Source organism: Ictalurus punctatus, chromosome 25 (genome assembly GCF_001660625.3).
Source record: "Ictalurus punctatus breed USDA103 chromosome 25, Coco_2.0, whole genome shotgun sequence".
Classification (NCBI taxonomy): Eukaryota; Metazoa; Chordata; class Actinopteri; order Siluriformes; family Ictaluridae; genus Ictalurus; species Ictalurus punctatus.
In genome coordinates this window covers 2,700,668-2,716,363 of record NC_030440.2, presented here as the reverse complement: position 1 = coordinate 2,716,363, position 15,696 = coordinate 2,700,668, and the positions used below count along the sequence as shown (strand labels likewise).

The window sequence follows — 15,696 nt, the reverse complement described above, 5'->3', positions numbered from 1 at the left end:
CCAACTACTAGCACAAACTCTTAACTGTACCTGCACCCAGAGCATGTCAAAATGGTGTATTTCTCACCAGAGGTAATTTTCTTGCAAAAGACTTAACATTAGACTGGAAAATAAATGTAAATGGACTGCTTTGTAACCTTAAATGATCAAAACCAGAGAGGAGCTTCACTTAAGAAATGTATGGTTAATAAATCATTTTTCACTCCAGATATTGATTTACCCCCCCCCCCCCTCCCCCACTCTGACTGCATCTTATCCATACTCTCACCATGTGTACAAGTCAACATAGGTTTCTTCCCTTTGGCCTTTACTCCGATAATATATTATGAAACACAGTAATTTGTACTTCAACTACTTTGTGACAGCTTTTGTAACGCAATAAACATTGACTCCAAATATAGTGCACAAGTGCAGGGGGTTTTCTTTTCCCTACAAGCATCTCACAATGGCTTCCACAAGCACCTGCATCACCAGCAGCCCCATCATAAAGATGCTTGGATCATATTTCATAAAACAGCATGTGCAAATGTATCTCCAAGAGTCATTTAATCAATTAGGTCAAATATTTAGAAAAAAAAAAGCACTGCAAACAATTACAATAAGATGAGTCAATTAAGTCACTTGATCAATCTGAAATGGTAGTAAACTACAAAATGTTACGGATAAAGGATTAAGGATAAACTTTGAACACGTAACCGTCAAATGAAGGACGACAACAGCTTTAACCAGAAAATGTGTTTATTTGTAAATCAAGTGGGGTCACTGTAGTTGCCTGGAAGGATGTTGTTTCCACATGGCTCAGGTGAAGCGGTCCACATCTTTTAATCCAACTGAAGGAAGAAAAAGAACAAGAAAGCACGTGTTAACATCTCAAACATTAACCACATAAGACCCTGCATCCACTGGAACGTACATCATATGATTCTGGGATTATCTTCACCAAAATGCATGAGTTAGAAGAAAGTTCACAGATTGGTTAACAGCATTTCATGTAAGCTATCACAGCCGAGCTTTTTAGGGTTTGAACAGAAGAACATTCTGAAGAGAAACAGACACAGGGACAAAACTTTTGAACAAATATTTAGAAAAATGAAGCAGCGAAATTAAATAATTAGAAGACATCTCAAACTTTAAGGTGCACCATCATTTGTACACAAACTACTGCCTTCGTAACAAAAAAAAAACTAAAATATAAAGTGTCAGTGAGTGTCTAGCATAATACACACAAACAGCAATAAATAAATAAATGAATACTTGCCTTCACAAAGCCGATGTCTTTTGCGTATTGTCTGAAGCACTGGCGGCACATGTTGAGCCCATATTTGCGGATCAGACCGTGTCTGTTTGAGCACACACGGCTATGGGAAGATGAGACAAGAATTACCTCAGGTCTTCAGGAGTATTAGCAGTATTAAACATACTAAACTACACTTATACTATACAAGATAATTACGTTTGGGTGTGGCCATACTCCTGTATAGGGACTTTAACGTGCACGCGGCCTGACAAACATAAGCATCAATAGCATAGCTTTTAACCCGTTTACATGAGCTAATGCGCTAACCGCATTAGCTCATGTAAATTCTAAATTCGACAGTGAGTTCACCTTTAACATGGCTCGGACGGTGCAGTAAGTCCTCGAAAACGTCTGTGATGAGAAATTTTTCCCGTGTAATATACAGCGTTACATTAGTAAGCGATAGCATGCAGCTTCATGGCGCTCGGCTTAACACTAACACTAACACTAACTAGCGCGAGCCGCCATGTTGGAATGAGCGCTACATCCATGCGGTCTAAATATTCTCCATTTATAAAGAGACAAAGTCACTATCGCCTACAAGAAAACCCTGCATTAATAAAACCAATTTTAAAACATATGAAATACCAGTATTACTGACCAGGATCTAGATCCCTGACCGAATTTTCTTGGGTGACTCCAGTAGAGCTGCTGGTGACCCATCTTGTCTCTTTCGCTCGGGATGTCGAAAAGGAAGAAAATGAACTACGCATGCGCGGATAAGATGGTTCTTCTTCTGCGCAATCAACACTGATTTTACAAACTGAAATGTAAAGGTCGCCCCCTTTTGGTCATTTAGGATAATACCCGATTAGTTTTGTTGTTGTTTGGGTTATTATTATTATTATTATTATTTTCAATTCGATTCAGTTTCCTCCAGGTGAATAACATAACATCACTATTTCTTTGTCTTTATTTCTTTATTTCAATGTCAAAACATTGACAGTAGAATGTTCCGTTTTTTGTTTTGTTTTATCTCATTTGTTCCCTCAAATGTGTGTCTCATCGAGATTATAGGCCAAATCTGTTCAGGATAACCTATAGCTTTGTAGATAGTTAAGCAGCTCACTGGTTTGATAGCTAATATAGATAAAGCTGTTAAAATGATGCATCAAGTAATGAATTCATAGTTCTAGTACACAATCCCTACCAAAATTCTAGCATTAGAAAAGTGCGACACATTCTTCTTTGTTTTTTCAGTCCTTCTGTGCGGAAGCGACTTCTCCATGGTGTGCACAAATTTTTGATTTGCAATATCTGCAAAAAAGCACAAGATTGCTTTTTCTACCTGCATCCTTGTCCCAAAACTAATCCAATTTTGTGACCCTGGTCAAGCCTGATTATAATTCATTTTTTATGGATGGTCAGAGAAGCCTGTAACTGCACAGATGTTAAAAATTTGAACAACCTACCAAAAAAATCAATAAAACCAGTTATAATTCATTTAGTGTTCAGACGCATAGTCTGGACAAATTCATTAAGCTTTAAGCCAGTCAGATGAGAGAAACCATAGTGAGGATAGAGCAAGGGTTAAAGAACCACTGTCCAGGTGAAGCACACTGTTTATTTGTAGATTTTAAACTTACAGACAATTACACCAATGGCCAAAAAAAGCAACACAACTATACTATGATAAAAATGTCATACTCTTTCAAGAACGCCTTTATTTGACATGACTTACATCATTCATTTATTTCTTTTAGTTCTTTAATTATTATTATTATTATTATTATTATTATTATTATTATTATTATTATTATTACACATGCAGTGCTGTCATCTTAAACAGTTTCAGTGCTTTCTTACAACTAGAGGACTTCATGTAAATCATAATTTATTTAAACACGGTTAGAAAGCTTCAACACCTCGCTAATAAATACACTGTATAGATCTCAGTTTGTGCACAGGACCATTGCCATGTTTGGGCCTTTTATTTCCAGTGAAGAGAAACTATAATGCTACAGCATACAAAAGCATTCTATACTATCGTGTGCTTACAACTTTGTGGCAACAGTTTGGGGGGGAAAGCACATATGAGACTCAGGTGTCTACAAACTTTTGGACATATAGCTTGATTTAAATTCCTTTTTAAATTCATAAAGGTTCTGTGGACAGTTAGGTGAAACTCTCTCTGATAGGGCTCAACATATGAAAAATCCTGTTTACATTGTTCTCCGGGCCCAGGACTGAGAAACACTGAATTATAAAATTTGACGATTCCCCCAGAAAGACAACTGAAGAAACCTTAAGAGTTTTAGAACTTGCATTAGAAAATATATAATTACTCAAGTAATATATAATTACTCAAATGACAGAGATACCAAAAGGTGTTTAACCAAGATATGGACCAGTCTTTGAAAAGGAGCTACATTGTAGCCTTCTTTCGTTATTCAAATCACCATCACACTGGCTGCCCATCCCATGTAAATTTGCCTTGAAACTAGATTAGGACTACTACAAATCTTTTAAATGCCTTATTTATTAGTCTAAAATGTAATCTTGTGTCTGTGTATCAAATGATAGCTTACACTTAAGACTAAATAGGAGTTTAGTGACTTCATTGTTCAGACCCACTTAATATGCTTGGATTGTTTGAGCTATAGCCTGTGAAGTTAAAGTCCTTATTTGTAGTAATGTAGTGGAACATCACATTACACATATTTCAGTTTTTATGTCTAATGGATCTATCTAATTGAAAAAAATATACACTTTCTAATTCAAGAATGTATAACAGCTAGATGTTGGTAAAAGTGTAAGGTTAATTTTTGTTAGTAAAACAACATTTATGGAAGGAGTAAACTGCTTAAGGAGTAATGCCATGTTGAATGTGTGCATAACAGTTTGCTTTTGATTCATCTCACTGCACTGGTATAACTCATTCATGTGATGCCTCACTGCCTGTTTTGTATTCTCTTCCTTTTTCTCTGTGTAACAATGTCTGCAGTGCACTGCTCAGAAACACAGACCCAGGGTAAGAGTACACAAGTGCTCTTTATTTATGCATGGTAGCCAGTAACGTTAAAAAATATATATATAATAAAATAACTTGGAAGCTAACTCACGATCAAACCTTGCACCCTGGAGATGTGACGTGACAACCACAATGCTTCTCTTGCCTGTAAATACATTCCTAAATTGTTTGGTCAACTAATTTGAGCAGTTTTCTTCACAAGTCTCAAAAATGCCACCCCACCGTAATAACATCAGTCCTACTTGTGTCCTACATGCTTCATTTATCCTAATTTAATCAGGAGTTATTAGAGTGGAGGCAAAGGGACAAGAAGATTTCAGCTCAGGTGTCCTATTTTATCAACTGTTCTACAGCACAGCACATTTAAATTCACTTCAATTCAATTAAAGCTTTTGTGTTCATAAAACAATACAAAACAATAACTTTGTTATTAACTGTTCTGTTTACTGCTCCTCCTCTACTGAACATGTTCACAGTGCTAGCATGGGAAAGCTTGATTTCATCCCCAGTGGACCTCTATTAGCACTTGTTGCACTTCCCATTTTGACCACTAGGTGCAATGATAATACACAAAAAAATATATGGTGGGAAATGTTTTTTTTTTTTTTTGGCATCTAAATGTGATAAATACGACACCAGTTTATATCAGCACTTCAGGTCTGTAGTAGCAGATCAGCTGGTTAAGCTGGTGCCTATTATAATGGAAAATATTGTTAATATTAACTGCATTTTTCATTGCCTGAATCAACCAACATTTCAAGGATTTGTTAGATAATTTGCAAGGATCTCTCTCTCTTTAGACCTTGGGATTATGCTAGTTTATAAAGTTCTCTTTGACAAAGCATACGCAACTGTTCAGCTTTAGATTTATTTATAGGTTACGTTTAAACAATATTTTGGTGTATACCCTCTCACAAATTTAGTGCCATGTAAATAACATAGGGTGAGTCCGGATATCCATATACATTACACAGTAGAAATCTCTGCATAATTACTAGTTGGCCTAAGTAATGTTCTATGTTTCCCAGTCTACCTTATTCTTAATGTTTTTATGATGTTTCATAAAAACTCCATTTAGTGCACATTGATTCATGCATCCATTACATCTCATCACTTTTTCTCGCTCTGCTTACTGTATTTTAAGACCCAATTAACCTGAACCATGCTGTCCCAAATTACAAAACCAGGCTTGGTAACCTAATGGGACATCTGGAAAAGGATTCAATTGTAAACATGTGTAAATGATTTAAAAACATTTTAGGCTGGTTTTGTTTCAGTGGTACATCCTGTTTGTATCCATCCATCCATCTATCCATCCATTTTCCATACGGCTTATCCGACACAGGGTCACGGGGGAGCCTGCAGCCTATCCCAGGGAACTTGGGGCCACCCTGGAAGGGGTGCCAACCCATTGTAGGACACAATCATACACATTCACTCACTACGGACAATTTGGAAATGACAATCAGCCTACAGTGCATGTCTCTGGACTGGGGAGGAAACTGGAGGACCTGGAGGAAACCCCTGAAACACAGGGAGAACATGCAAACTCCAAACTACACACAGTGCAGAGGCAGGATTTTAACATATAGTATATTAGTCTATATTAGGAATATATCAGTCATTTTATAATCTGATGAAAAACCAGCCAAAGCATATGCCGTTTTTCCTACCTCAAGAATTTTAGGGTCAACTTCCTGTTCAATGCTGACCATACTCCTTTATATAGTGTTCCATGAATTAAATCATATTACTTCTAGCAAACAGCTCACTGCAAAGGCTTCGTAACTGTACCCATTTACCTGAAATCGCCCTATTTATTCCATTCAGTTATTTTTGCCAAGACAAACCCCAGATACAACCCATTTACAAGACATTGATTAGACTGTGTCCTTTCTTACACAAATTCGCTCTACATTTAGCAAAAGAAACTCAGGTGGATGATTTCCATACTCGCTAGTCTACAGTGACTGTGTGTCCGATGACACGCTGCTTTGCGCTGAGCACACATGCAGGGAAACCTTTGGACTGAGTGAAAAGAAGATCAAGTCATATTCTGTAAGTGTTATCTTGACCAAGTTTGGCTTATTATATTTCCATCAACTCCTCCTTTAATAGTGTTGGGTTCTGCTTGCCTTGTAGTATGGATAGGGTTTAAATGTGATGGAGTGAAGGTTTGAGAGTCGAGCTGATATTTTAGGATACTTTTAAATACAGTTTAAATCCTAGGATCAGATATTTAGCTGATTCATAAGCATAATGAAGTTGTTGAAGGCCTAATAAGAGGTGTAGAGTGATGCTTCTGTATGACAATGACTGTTTATAGTAGTCAAAACCATGCCAACCTTATGCTTATTGGAGAGAGAAAAAAACCCTGATTCTTCTAGGTTTATATGTATTATTTTCTTAGTTCACATGTTCTTTTATTCAGACTGATCTCTTATCAAGTTTCATTCAGAATCTAAGGTGACTAATACATACAGATACTAGTCAATTATTTTAGCAGGTAAGTGTGTGTGTGTGTGTGTGTGTGTGTGTGTGTGTGTGTGTGTGTGTGTGTGTGTGTGTGTGTGTGTGTGTGCGTTGTCATATTTGAAGGTCCACCATGATCAAAGGGCAGATTTTACATGGGGCAACCAAGTATTAGCCCAAAATAGGCCTCAACCGAACTAATATTGTCCACCCGTTTTACCAGTTTCTGAAAGGGTGATTTCCTTTGTACTCGTGTGTGCATGTTGATCACCTGTAAAATGCAACGTGTGTTCCCGACAAAGCGCATTTGCATTTAATGAAATCCACAAAACTCCATAAAAGGTCAAGCATGCAGAGGGCTGGGAGCACAAAATGAATACTAATGGTGAAAGAAAAGGCAGAAAGACAGAAGTGGAAGTTATTTCATCTCATGTCTATGCCCATAAAAAATATTTAGCATTGTACCAGCACATGAAAAGGTTGAACTCTAGAGACAAATTACAGCAAAGGTGAATTAGGTGTGAATTAAGTGACATCAAAAGAAAATGGCGTGACATGAAAACAGAGGAGAAAAAAAATCAATCTAAAGCACATTTAAAGACAACAGCAGTTGATTCAAAGTGCTGTACAAAACATTCAAATTCATCACATTAAATAACATTATAACACACAGAATAAAAATAAGTTTTAAGAGAAGATTTTTTTTTAAAATAGCGAAAAATGGAGCGTGACAAGGGAGACTGCTCCGGAGTTTGGGACCAACCACAGAAAAGCCTCAATCACCCTTTGTCTTAGTACGACAACGGGGGATAAAGAAGTTTATTACATGATCTCAATGCTCTAGGGGTTAGAGTAAAGGTGAAGAAGGTCAATGACACACTGTGGAGCAGAACCAGAAAAACTTTTTAATGTCAAGTGACCTTAAAATATCATTAGTTAGCTTTAACAGGGCAGATTCAGTGCTGTGTAAAGCTCTAAAACCTGACTGGAACTTGTCTAAAATATTTGAAAAATTCAAATGAGAATATAATTGCATAAACAAGTTTTTTTTTTCCAGCAACTTTGAGACAACAAGCAATTTGGGAAAATAGGCCTATAGTTGTTGTATAAAGTTGGATCAAGATAAGATTTTTTAATGCAAAGGCTGCACAATTGCATGTCTGAGGTTGGCTGGTAAAGAGCTATTAATAATGGTTGTCAAAACTGGACTGACAGTTTCAAAAACCTCTTTCAAAAGACGTGCAGGAAGAACATCCATCCTAACTGGCTGAAAGTTAGTTAAATACCTGAGCAGAGGTGAATCCTCTAGAGGATCAAATCTTGAAGGCATAATAGAAGAATCACTTCAATTTTGTTGACGAAAAAATTAAGCAATTCGTTAAAGGACTCGGGAGAGGGGTCAGGACCAACAGCCTGAGAAGGATTTAGCACAGAAGCCATATATTAAACAATCCTTTAGGCCTATTTGCATTCAAATCTGTTAATTTGGAGAGATAATTTGATTTCACGTCTTTCACTGACCTCTGATAATTTATTAGACACATCTTAAAAGTATCACAAGACACATTCCATTTATCTATCTTCTACTTACGCTTTATTTTCCTGCACTCTTGTCTAAGAGCACGGGTACAATCATTAAGCCACAGCTGAAGAGTATCTTTCTTTTTAACTCTCCTGGACTTGAGTGGAGCGATAGTGTCTAAGATAAGACAGCAAGTATTATTAAAAACTTCAACCACAGCTCCACAGTCTCCACATCATTATTAAAAGCGTCAATAAAATGATCCCGATAATAATCTGAGAACAGACTTGCAGTAGAGACGTGGATGACATGAGAAAGATTCAGGGATTCCAGAAGACATTAAAAAAAAATCTTTTCCAAGTGTTTATCTGGACAACACAAATGAATGTTAAAGTCTCCAAGAATCAGCAATCTATTATAGCGAGACACTAAATCAACAAGGAAATGAGAAAATTGATAAATAAAGTACTTGTAAAATTTGGGGGGCCTGTACACCAGAGCACAAACAACAGGACCAAAATCTCAATCTTTAATAATTGGACCTCAAAGCTCGAGAACCTGTCTATGGGCAGGATCCAGCATTTGAATTTATTAATGAAAATTGTGGCAACGCTGCCACCAAGTCCAGAGGTCCTCGGAGTACCGAAGAAAGCACAGTCCGAGGGACAGAGTTTGCCAAGAGCAATGAAGTCGCCAGCGCTGAGCCTTCTCTCCGTCACAAATAAAAAGTCTAATGACTATGAAATTTAAAAAAAGTAATTTAATATAAAAGACTTGATCATGCACATCACACAGGAAAACTGCTATTTGTTATATTTGTTTTAAGTGTCTCAGCCAATGAGCTAGAAGTGTTGCACAGTGTTAAAAGATTTTATATTATTTTATTTTATTTGTATAGTGCTTTTAACAATGGACACTGCCATTGGGGGTTGGGGGTTCGATTCCCACCGTGACCCTGCGTGTGCGGAGTTTGCATGTTCTCCCTGTGCTGCGGGGGTTTCCTCCAGGTACTCCGGTTTCCTCCCCCAGTCCAAAGACATGCATGGTAGGTTGATTGGCAAATACTCAATTCTGAAATACTCATCTGTAATAAAAAAAAATAATAAGTGCACATTTGTGTGGGACTATAGGTAGGCTAATATTCCCATCAAATCTTGCTAATTATTCATCGATGGAAATAGGCAGCATTTAAAAAGAAATATGTAGCAAAGTATTCATTATTGTGCGACACGAATAGCACACGCCAAAAGAACTTACACTGTTCAATCCTGAGCTCGAATTACTACCTGTGTGGAGTTCTCCTCATGTCTGTATGGGTTTCCTCCAGCTTCTCATGTTTCCTCCCACTCTCCATATACATGCACGTCGATGGATTGGCTCTGTTAAATTGCCTGTAGATGTGAGAGTGTGACTGTGCGTATATACATGCTGCCATGTAATTCTCTCACCTTGTGCCCAGTGTTCTGGATCCACCATGACTCTGATCAGGATAGGGCCGATATCGAAACGAACGAACTTCAAGAAAGAGTTAGGGAGTGAGAGAGAGAACAGGGGATACTGAAGGAATGACATTTAGAGCTGCTGTAACAGAAGTGCTGTAAAATACAGACTAATCTCAAGGGCATTCAACAACACTGACTGTAACAAGAAACCACTAAACAGCGTGACTTGCCTTTCATTAATAAATCAAACATGGTCATTGTTGGCGCGCACGGTGGCTTAGTGTGGCTTAGCACGTTCGCCTCACACCTCCAGGGACGGGGGTTCGATTCCCACCGTGGCCCTGTGTGTATGGAGTTTGCATGTTCTCCCAATGCTGCAGGGGTTTCCTCCAGGTTTACGGGTGTGGAGTTTGCATGTTCTCCCAGTGCTGCGGGGGTTTCCTCCGGGTACTCCGGTTTCCTCCCCCAGTCCAAAGAGTCTAAGTGTCCGTAGTGTATGAGTGAGTGTGTGAATGTATATGTGAGTGTGTGCCCTGCGATGGATTGGGTGGACAGGGTGTACCCCGCCTTGTGCCATGCTCCCTGGGATAGGCTCCAGGTTCCCCGTGACCCAAAAAGGGTAAAGCGGTAGAGGATGGATGGAGGTCATTGTTGGCAAATTGTTCTGTCAGAAGAGGAATAAAACACTTATTGGTGGAAACACTTGAGTAACACTTGAGCCACGTCATAACCACCTTCATACCATCGTTGATGGTGTTCCTATACCAGCACGCCCTTACATGCACTGATAGTGAGCTGTTCTCATATACCAGAAATGGTAGTGCACCTAATACACCACTTCACCACCACGCTGTCTGACTCTCTGTAGAGAGTATAGTAAAGCTATGTGGCAGTGGTTTACCTGAATGAAATGGCCGGTGGGTGTAGCTCTGTTAGGTGTACTGATGTGGATCAAGTATCCACAGAGTGTAAATTTGAGCTTGGCTGTGACATCATCGCTGTCATAACACGGAAAGCCGCCTCCGGAGGTGTGATGCATTATGGGAAAGAGATAGTCAGTGGGTACGGCTTTACCAAGCTCATGTATGTGACCCAGCCAGGGTTGTTTTTTTTTTTCTTTTCCTCCCCCTCCCCCCCCCAACACCCCCCCCCCTCGAAGCTGTTGGAACAGGAAAACGGAAACCGAAATGGACTGAAAATAAACGACTCGCTAATCTCGCTGCTATGACAGCCGCAGTGCACAACCACGTCGGCTGTGAGTATCATTACACAAAACGTAGCCTGACGGTTTATTGAAATGGTTGCGACACATTTTTACTTGTTCTTCCTGCTTCATTGCTTCCTGTCGCTCGCCAACCATACCTCGGTAAGCCTAGCGCTGGCATTGCACATCTGCCAACTAAACTACCAGTGCTAGTTATGTTATTAACTCGCTAGTGTTTTCCGGCACGTCGTAATATCGCTGTCCATGATAGTGTAACGGGTTTTAAAAAATAATAATAATAATAAAAGGATATACTCGAGCTTATTAATGAATTCATGTTTGCGGTGTAATACACTAGGATTTGGCAGCTGTACTATGTAACGTCGGCTAAATGTTAATCAACCCGTTAGCATGCTAGCTCGCTAACTTCCTGGTAAACTCATAGTTTGTGCAGCTGGACTCGACGCTGTTTCTCCCTGAAACAGTTCCGTGTGCTCATAAATCAATTTACCGAAATATCGCCACGTTATTTACCAGCTACTGGGTTTTCTTTGACAGTCTAGTTTTATAAATTTCTATATATTTATATATGTATGCGGCTAGTGTGGATGTGTAGTTGTCAGTGGTTTTGCTGACATCTGTTGAAGTGCCTCTGAAATCCAAATAGTAGTTTCAGTGCTTTTGGTACCTGTCTCTTAGTGTTCTGGACACCAGTGTGATCCAATCTAAGCTGTGTCGGAAATCGTTCACTGTTCCCTATATGCAGTGAGTGAGATTTGAGTCCACTATTATGAGGAAGAAGTGAAGGAAAACGAGTGCGCGAGTTCGGACGGTGACGTAAATAAAGTGCGTCAGAGAACACCGTGTCGCGGACATTACGGATCGTAGCTTGAAACAGTAGCGTTCATTTTCCTCAGTGCTCATTTGTCAAGGTTTATCGTATTCGTCGATGAAGAGTCCAAAAACCACTGCTTGTCGTGTTTATTTACTATTGTGCGTGTTGATTATAGTTAATAAATGTATTACGGTGCTGTCTGTCACGTTTGTTGTATTTGTTTGTTTTTAAAAAGGTAGAAAAGAACTGTTTTCGCTGGGTTTAGTTTTCGAGGGGTTTCCTGTCAGAGTCCTCCAGCTGACTCCTGAGGTAAACCTGCTGTAAAATGTACTCGTCTGGTTAGTTTTGGTTTTGAGGGAACTTCTTTTCCCTGAGGAGAAGTAAAAAAAAAAAAAAGGCTAACAACTTTTCAGGCGTGGTTTTATTAGCTCGAAGATGCCATCTGTCGGTAAGAAGATATTAGACAAACTAAACTAAATAACTGACGACTGGATAATGCCATCTCCTGTAAAAACAGATACAACTAAATAATCCCCCCCCCCCCCCCGTCTGTCTCTAAATCAATTTAAAAACTATGTGAATACTGTACATACATGTGTTAACTAATATATGTGAACAATCCACCAAATTATCATTTGATGTGTAGAGTTGGTCATTGAAAAGTTACATCGCAAACTAGTAAGTGGCTGAAAATAAATACTGTCCCAGTCAGTCACTAATCTGTATCATTTCGCTTTGAAATATCTTGATACAGATGTATTTTAAATGATAAAAAAGTTACACTTAAGTTGTAAAAGTTGCCACCTCTGATGTTAACGTCCGCCATGTTTGTTTTTCTTTTGCACTCTATAGCCGTCTCGTGTTGGAGTATGGGAAATGGTGCGTTGGCGAGTGTACATGAGGTGTACACTCTAAATCAGACTGCGTTGTGGGTATGAATGAGCAAATGAATGTAGGGAATGAAGTCGTTCACTCAGTTCGGACATCGCTACAAAATGGCCGACACCCGTTATAGTACACTATATAGGAGATAGGGAGCAGTTTCAGACACAGCACTAGAGAATAAATTAAAAGGAATCCTCGTCTTTAGTTTTGACAATAGCTCGTCACTTCTAGCATTCTGTACTAGTGATGTGTTCGACCGATGAAATGCTCTCGAATACATTTATATCCCACCCCCGGGGATGGGTCTTTCTCTACAGTAGCAGCCCGTTGGCAGCGATTATGGGTCATCGTTGCTTTTCTGGCTTTATCTTCCTTACACATTATTGCTTTTTCCAACTATTGCTTAACTAAACAGTTTAACTAAACGGTTAAAGTTTATGCATTTTGAAGAGGGTGGAATTTGTGTAGGTTAATGGTTATCTGACTTGGGGCTGTTCAGTGGCAGAATGTGTTTCTACCTCAGATTGACTAAGAACACAATTCTGATTTATACAATATTATGGCTTCTCAATGGTGACCCTGTGGTTGTCTGTCACCATTGGCACCACTGTATGGCATGATTCCAAAACACATGGCATTTCACTGTCCAGGATATTGTCCTTAAAGTTGATGGTGAACGTTTCAACCTCCACAGTTGAAAAAAGCTTTCATTAAACCCGTCTCTGTTCCATTTGTATCTAGTTCGCTATCATGTTTGTTTAAATTTTCGGGGATGTGGTGTATCTCGAAAGTTTATTGATCTGTTGGTTAAATCAGTGAATCACTTCAGCACGTTATCACTTGGTTGGACTTATTTCTGTTAAGTAATGTTGCAGGAGAACATCTGTAATAAGTATGATCGATTTCGCACAGGATAAATGATCTGTGTATAAACCACAAGGATCATCAGTGGGTAACATGCCTATAACATATTTGTAGTCTGCACTTGTGTTAAGAAATCAGTAACTTACCTAAAACCCTCGGAAGCATTGTTTGTCTGACGAGTCATTTTAAACGTAATCTGTATTTTGTTGTTCTGAGTTTTAAACTCAACCAGTATTTGGTTTCGTTTTGTTTTGGCTTATATTTATATCTATCCTGTTTTATGAAATATCTTAGTGTTTTATATAATGATTTTTTTTGCATATTTCAATCAGTATAATAAGTTAATATAACTCCATAATGTATAATCTGCAGTCAGTTAGCAGTTTGATTAATATGCTGCATTGTTATTGTTAAACTGGCAGAGTAAATCTGGAATAATGGAAATTAAAATAGCCACTTGTGTTATTTCTGCTCCACAGATTTTAAGCTGCAACTGTCCTGCCTCTAAGCACAATGCCTTATGGAACTTTTCCTCTGCAACTTTGATATCCTATCAATGTTAACATTCCAAAATTAGAGACCTTGGGATAAAAGTCCAATTTTATACAAGAGGTCTGCTAGTCATTCTGGAGCACATATCATTTTTGGATAGCAAACCTACCATACAGTTATTTTTTTTTTAACTGTCATTTATTTTTTATCATCCCACTGGGTCAAAACTTATCATGAGATTCCGAATCTACAAGAGGAAAGTGGTGATCCTGACTCTGGTGGTCGTAATCTGTGGATTTGCCGTTTGGAGCAGTGGGAAACAGAAAAGAGGAAGTCCTGTTTTTCCCAAGGAAGTGGAGGCTGTTAAGAAGAGCAGCAGCAGTAGTCTGGCGCAGGTCACAGCGTCAGTAACCCGGAAACCAGTCAATGACACGCTTCCAGAAAAACAAGTTCTACCCAAGCCTGTGACTGATAATACCACTCTGGTGTACCGAGGGATTGTGTTCCAAATCAACTTTGACCAGACCTTGAGGAATGAAGAGAAGTTCAGGTCCACACGACAGAAGGATGACCTCGTGGTAGTAGTTCAGGTTCACAATCGACCAGATTACCTGAGGCTGCTTGTAGAAAGCTTGAGAAAAGCAAAAGGCATTGAGAATGTCCTACTTATCTTCAGCCATGATTTCTGGTCCCCAGAGATCAACGACATAGTTTCGTCCATTGACTTCTGCCTTGTCCTTCAGATATTCTTTCCTTTTAGCATTCAACTGTATCCTCAAGAGTTTCCAGGGAATGACCCTAGAGACTGTCCCAGAGACATTTCCAAGAAAGACGCCTTAAAACTCGGCTGCATAAATGCAGAATACCCTGACTCTTTTGGCCATTACCGCGAGGCCAAATTTTCCCAAACCAAACACCACTGGTGGTGGAAATTGCATTTTGTGTGGGACAGGGTTCGTGTGCTGAAGGATCACAAAGGATTGGTGCTTCTTATCGAGGAGGACCACTACTTAGTCCAAGACTTCTACCATCTTCTCAAGCTGATGACATCTCTAAAGAAGGAGCAGTGTGCTGACTGTGACATTATTTCGCTAGGGAGCTACGGGCACATCGGCTATTCCAGCAAAGCCAACCGTGTGGAGGTGAAGGCCTGGAAATCCACAGAGCACAACATGGGCATGGCCATGGACAGGGAGACATACCAAAAACTCATCAAGTGCACAGAAACATTCTGCACCTATGACGACTACAACTGGGACTGGTCCCTTCAGCACCTAACTGTGAACTGTCTGCCCACTTTCTGGAAGGTCATGGTCAGTGAAGCTCCCCGTATATTTCATGTTGGGGATTGTGGCATGCACCATAAGAAGGCCTCTTGTATACCCAATAATCAGAAGAGAAGGATAGAAAGCATACTTCAGAGCAGCTCAAACCAGCTGTTCCCAAAAAATTTGCTCATCACAAAGAGACTTCCTGCGCCTGGGGCTGGTGGAATAGCCCCTCATGTTAAAAATGGAGGATGGGGTGATATCAGGGACCATGAACTCTGCAAGAGCTATCTTCGGTTACAGTGACCTTATCATATTTTGTTTGTTGGTTTGTTTTTCTTTTTCTTTTGCATCCTCTAATGAAAGCCTTTACAAATTCTTAATGGACTATTTCTTTATATTGCCTGTTTTGTTGAAATATTCCAAATAAAAAGGTATATGGGA

The 15,696-nt window shown here is 39.2% G+C and overlaps 2 protein-coding genes across 5 annotated transcripts; one reads left to right on the top strand and one right to left on the bottom strand.

Annotated features, from left to right (window-relative positions):
* Nucleotides 1-720: 720 nt before the first annotated feature.
* Nucleotides 721-1,974, bottom strand: rps29 (ribosomal protein S29; the record flags this gene model as incomplete). The annotated part of the gene is given in 3 exon segments (NM_001200161.1): nucleotides 721-830; nucleotides 1,259-1,358; nucleotides 1,899-1,974. Coding segments are annotated over 3 exon segments (171 nt in total). The 3' UTR covers nucleotides 721-821.
* A 4,211-nt stretch (nucleotides 1,975-6,185) lies between these two features.
* On the top strand, nucleotides 6,186-15,696 carry mgat2 (alpha-1,6-mannosyl-glycoprotein 2-beta-N-acetylglucosaminyltransferase). 4 transcript variants are annotated; one of them, XM_017456545.3, is made up of 2 exons: nucleotides 6,186-6,326; nucleotides 13,972-15,696. In XM_017456545.3, exon 2 carries the CDS (start codon nucleotides 14,218-14,220, stop codon nucleotides 15,556-15,558), a length of 1,341 nt encoding a protein of 446 aa, XP_017312034.1. In that variant the 5' UTR covers nucleotides 6,186-6,326; nucleotides 13,972-14,217; the 3' UTR covers nucleotides 15,559-15,696. The 4 variants fall into 4 exon arrangements, with proteins under 4 accessions (XP_017312034.1, XP_017312032.1, XP_017312033.1 ...); XM_017456543.3 differs by lacking the exon at nucleotides 6,186-6,326 and adding an exon at nucleotides 10,742-10,959; XM_017456544.3 differs by lacking the exon at nucleotides 6,186-6,326 and adding an exon at nucleotides 10,802-11,070.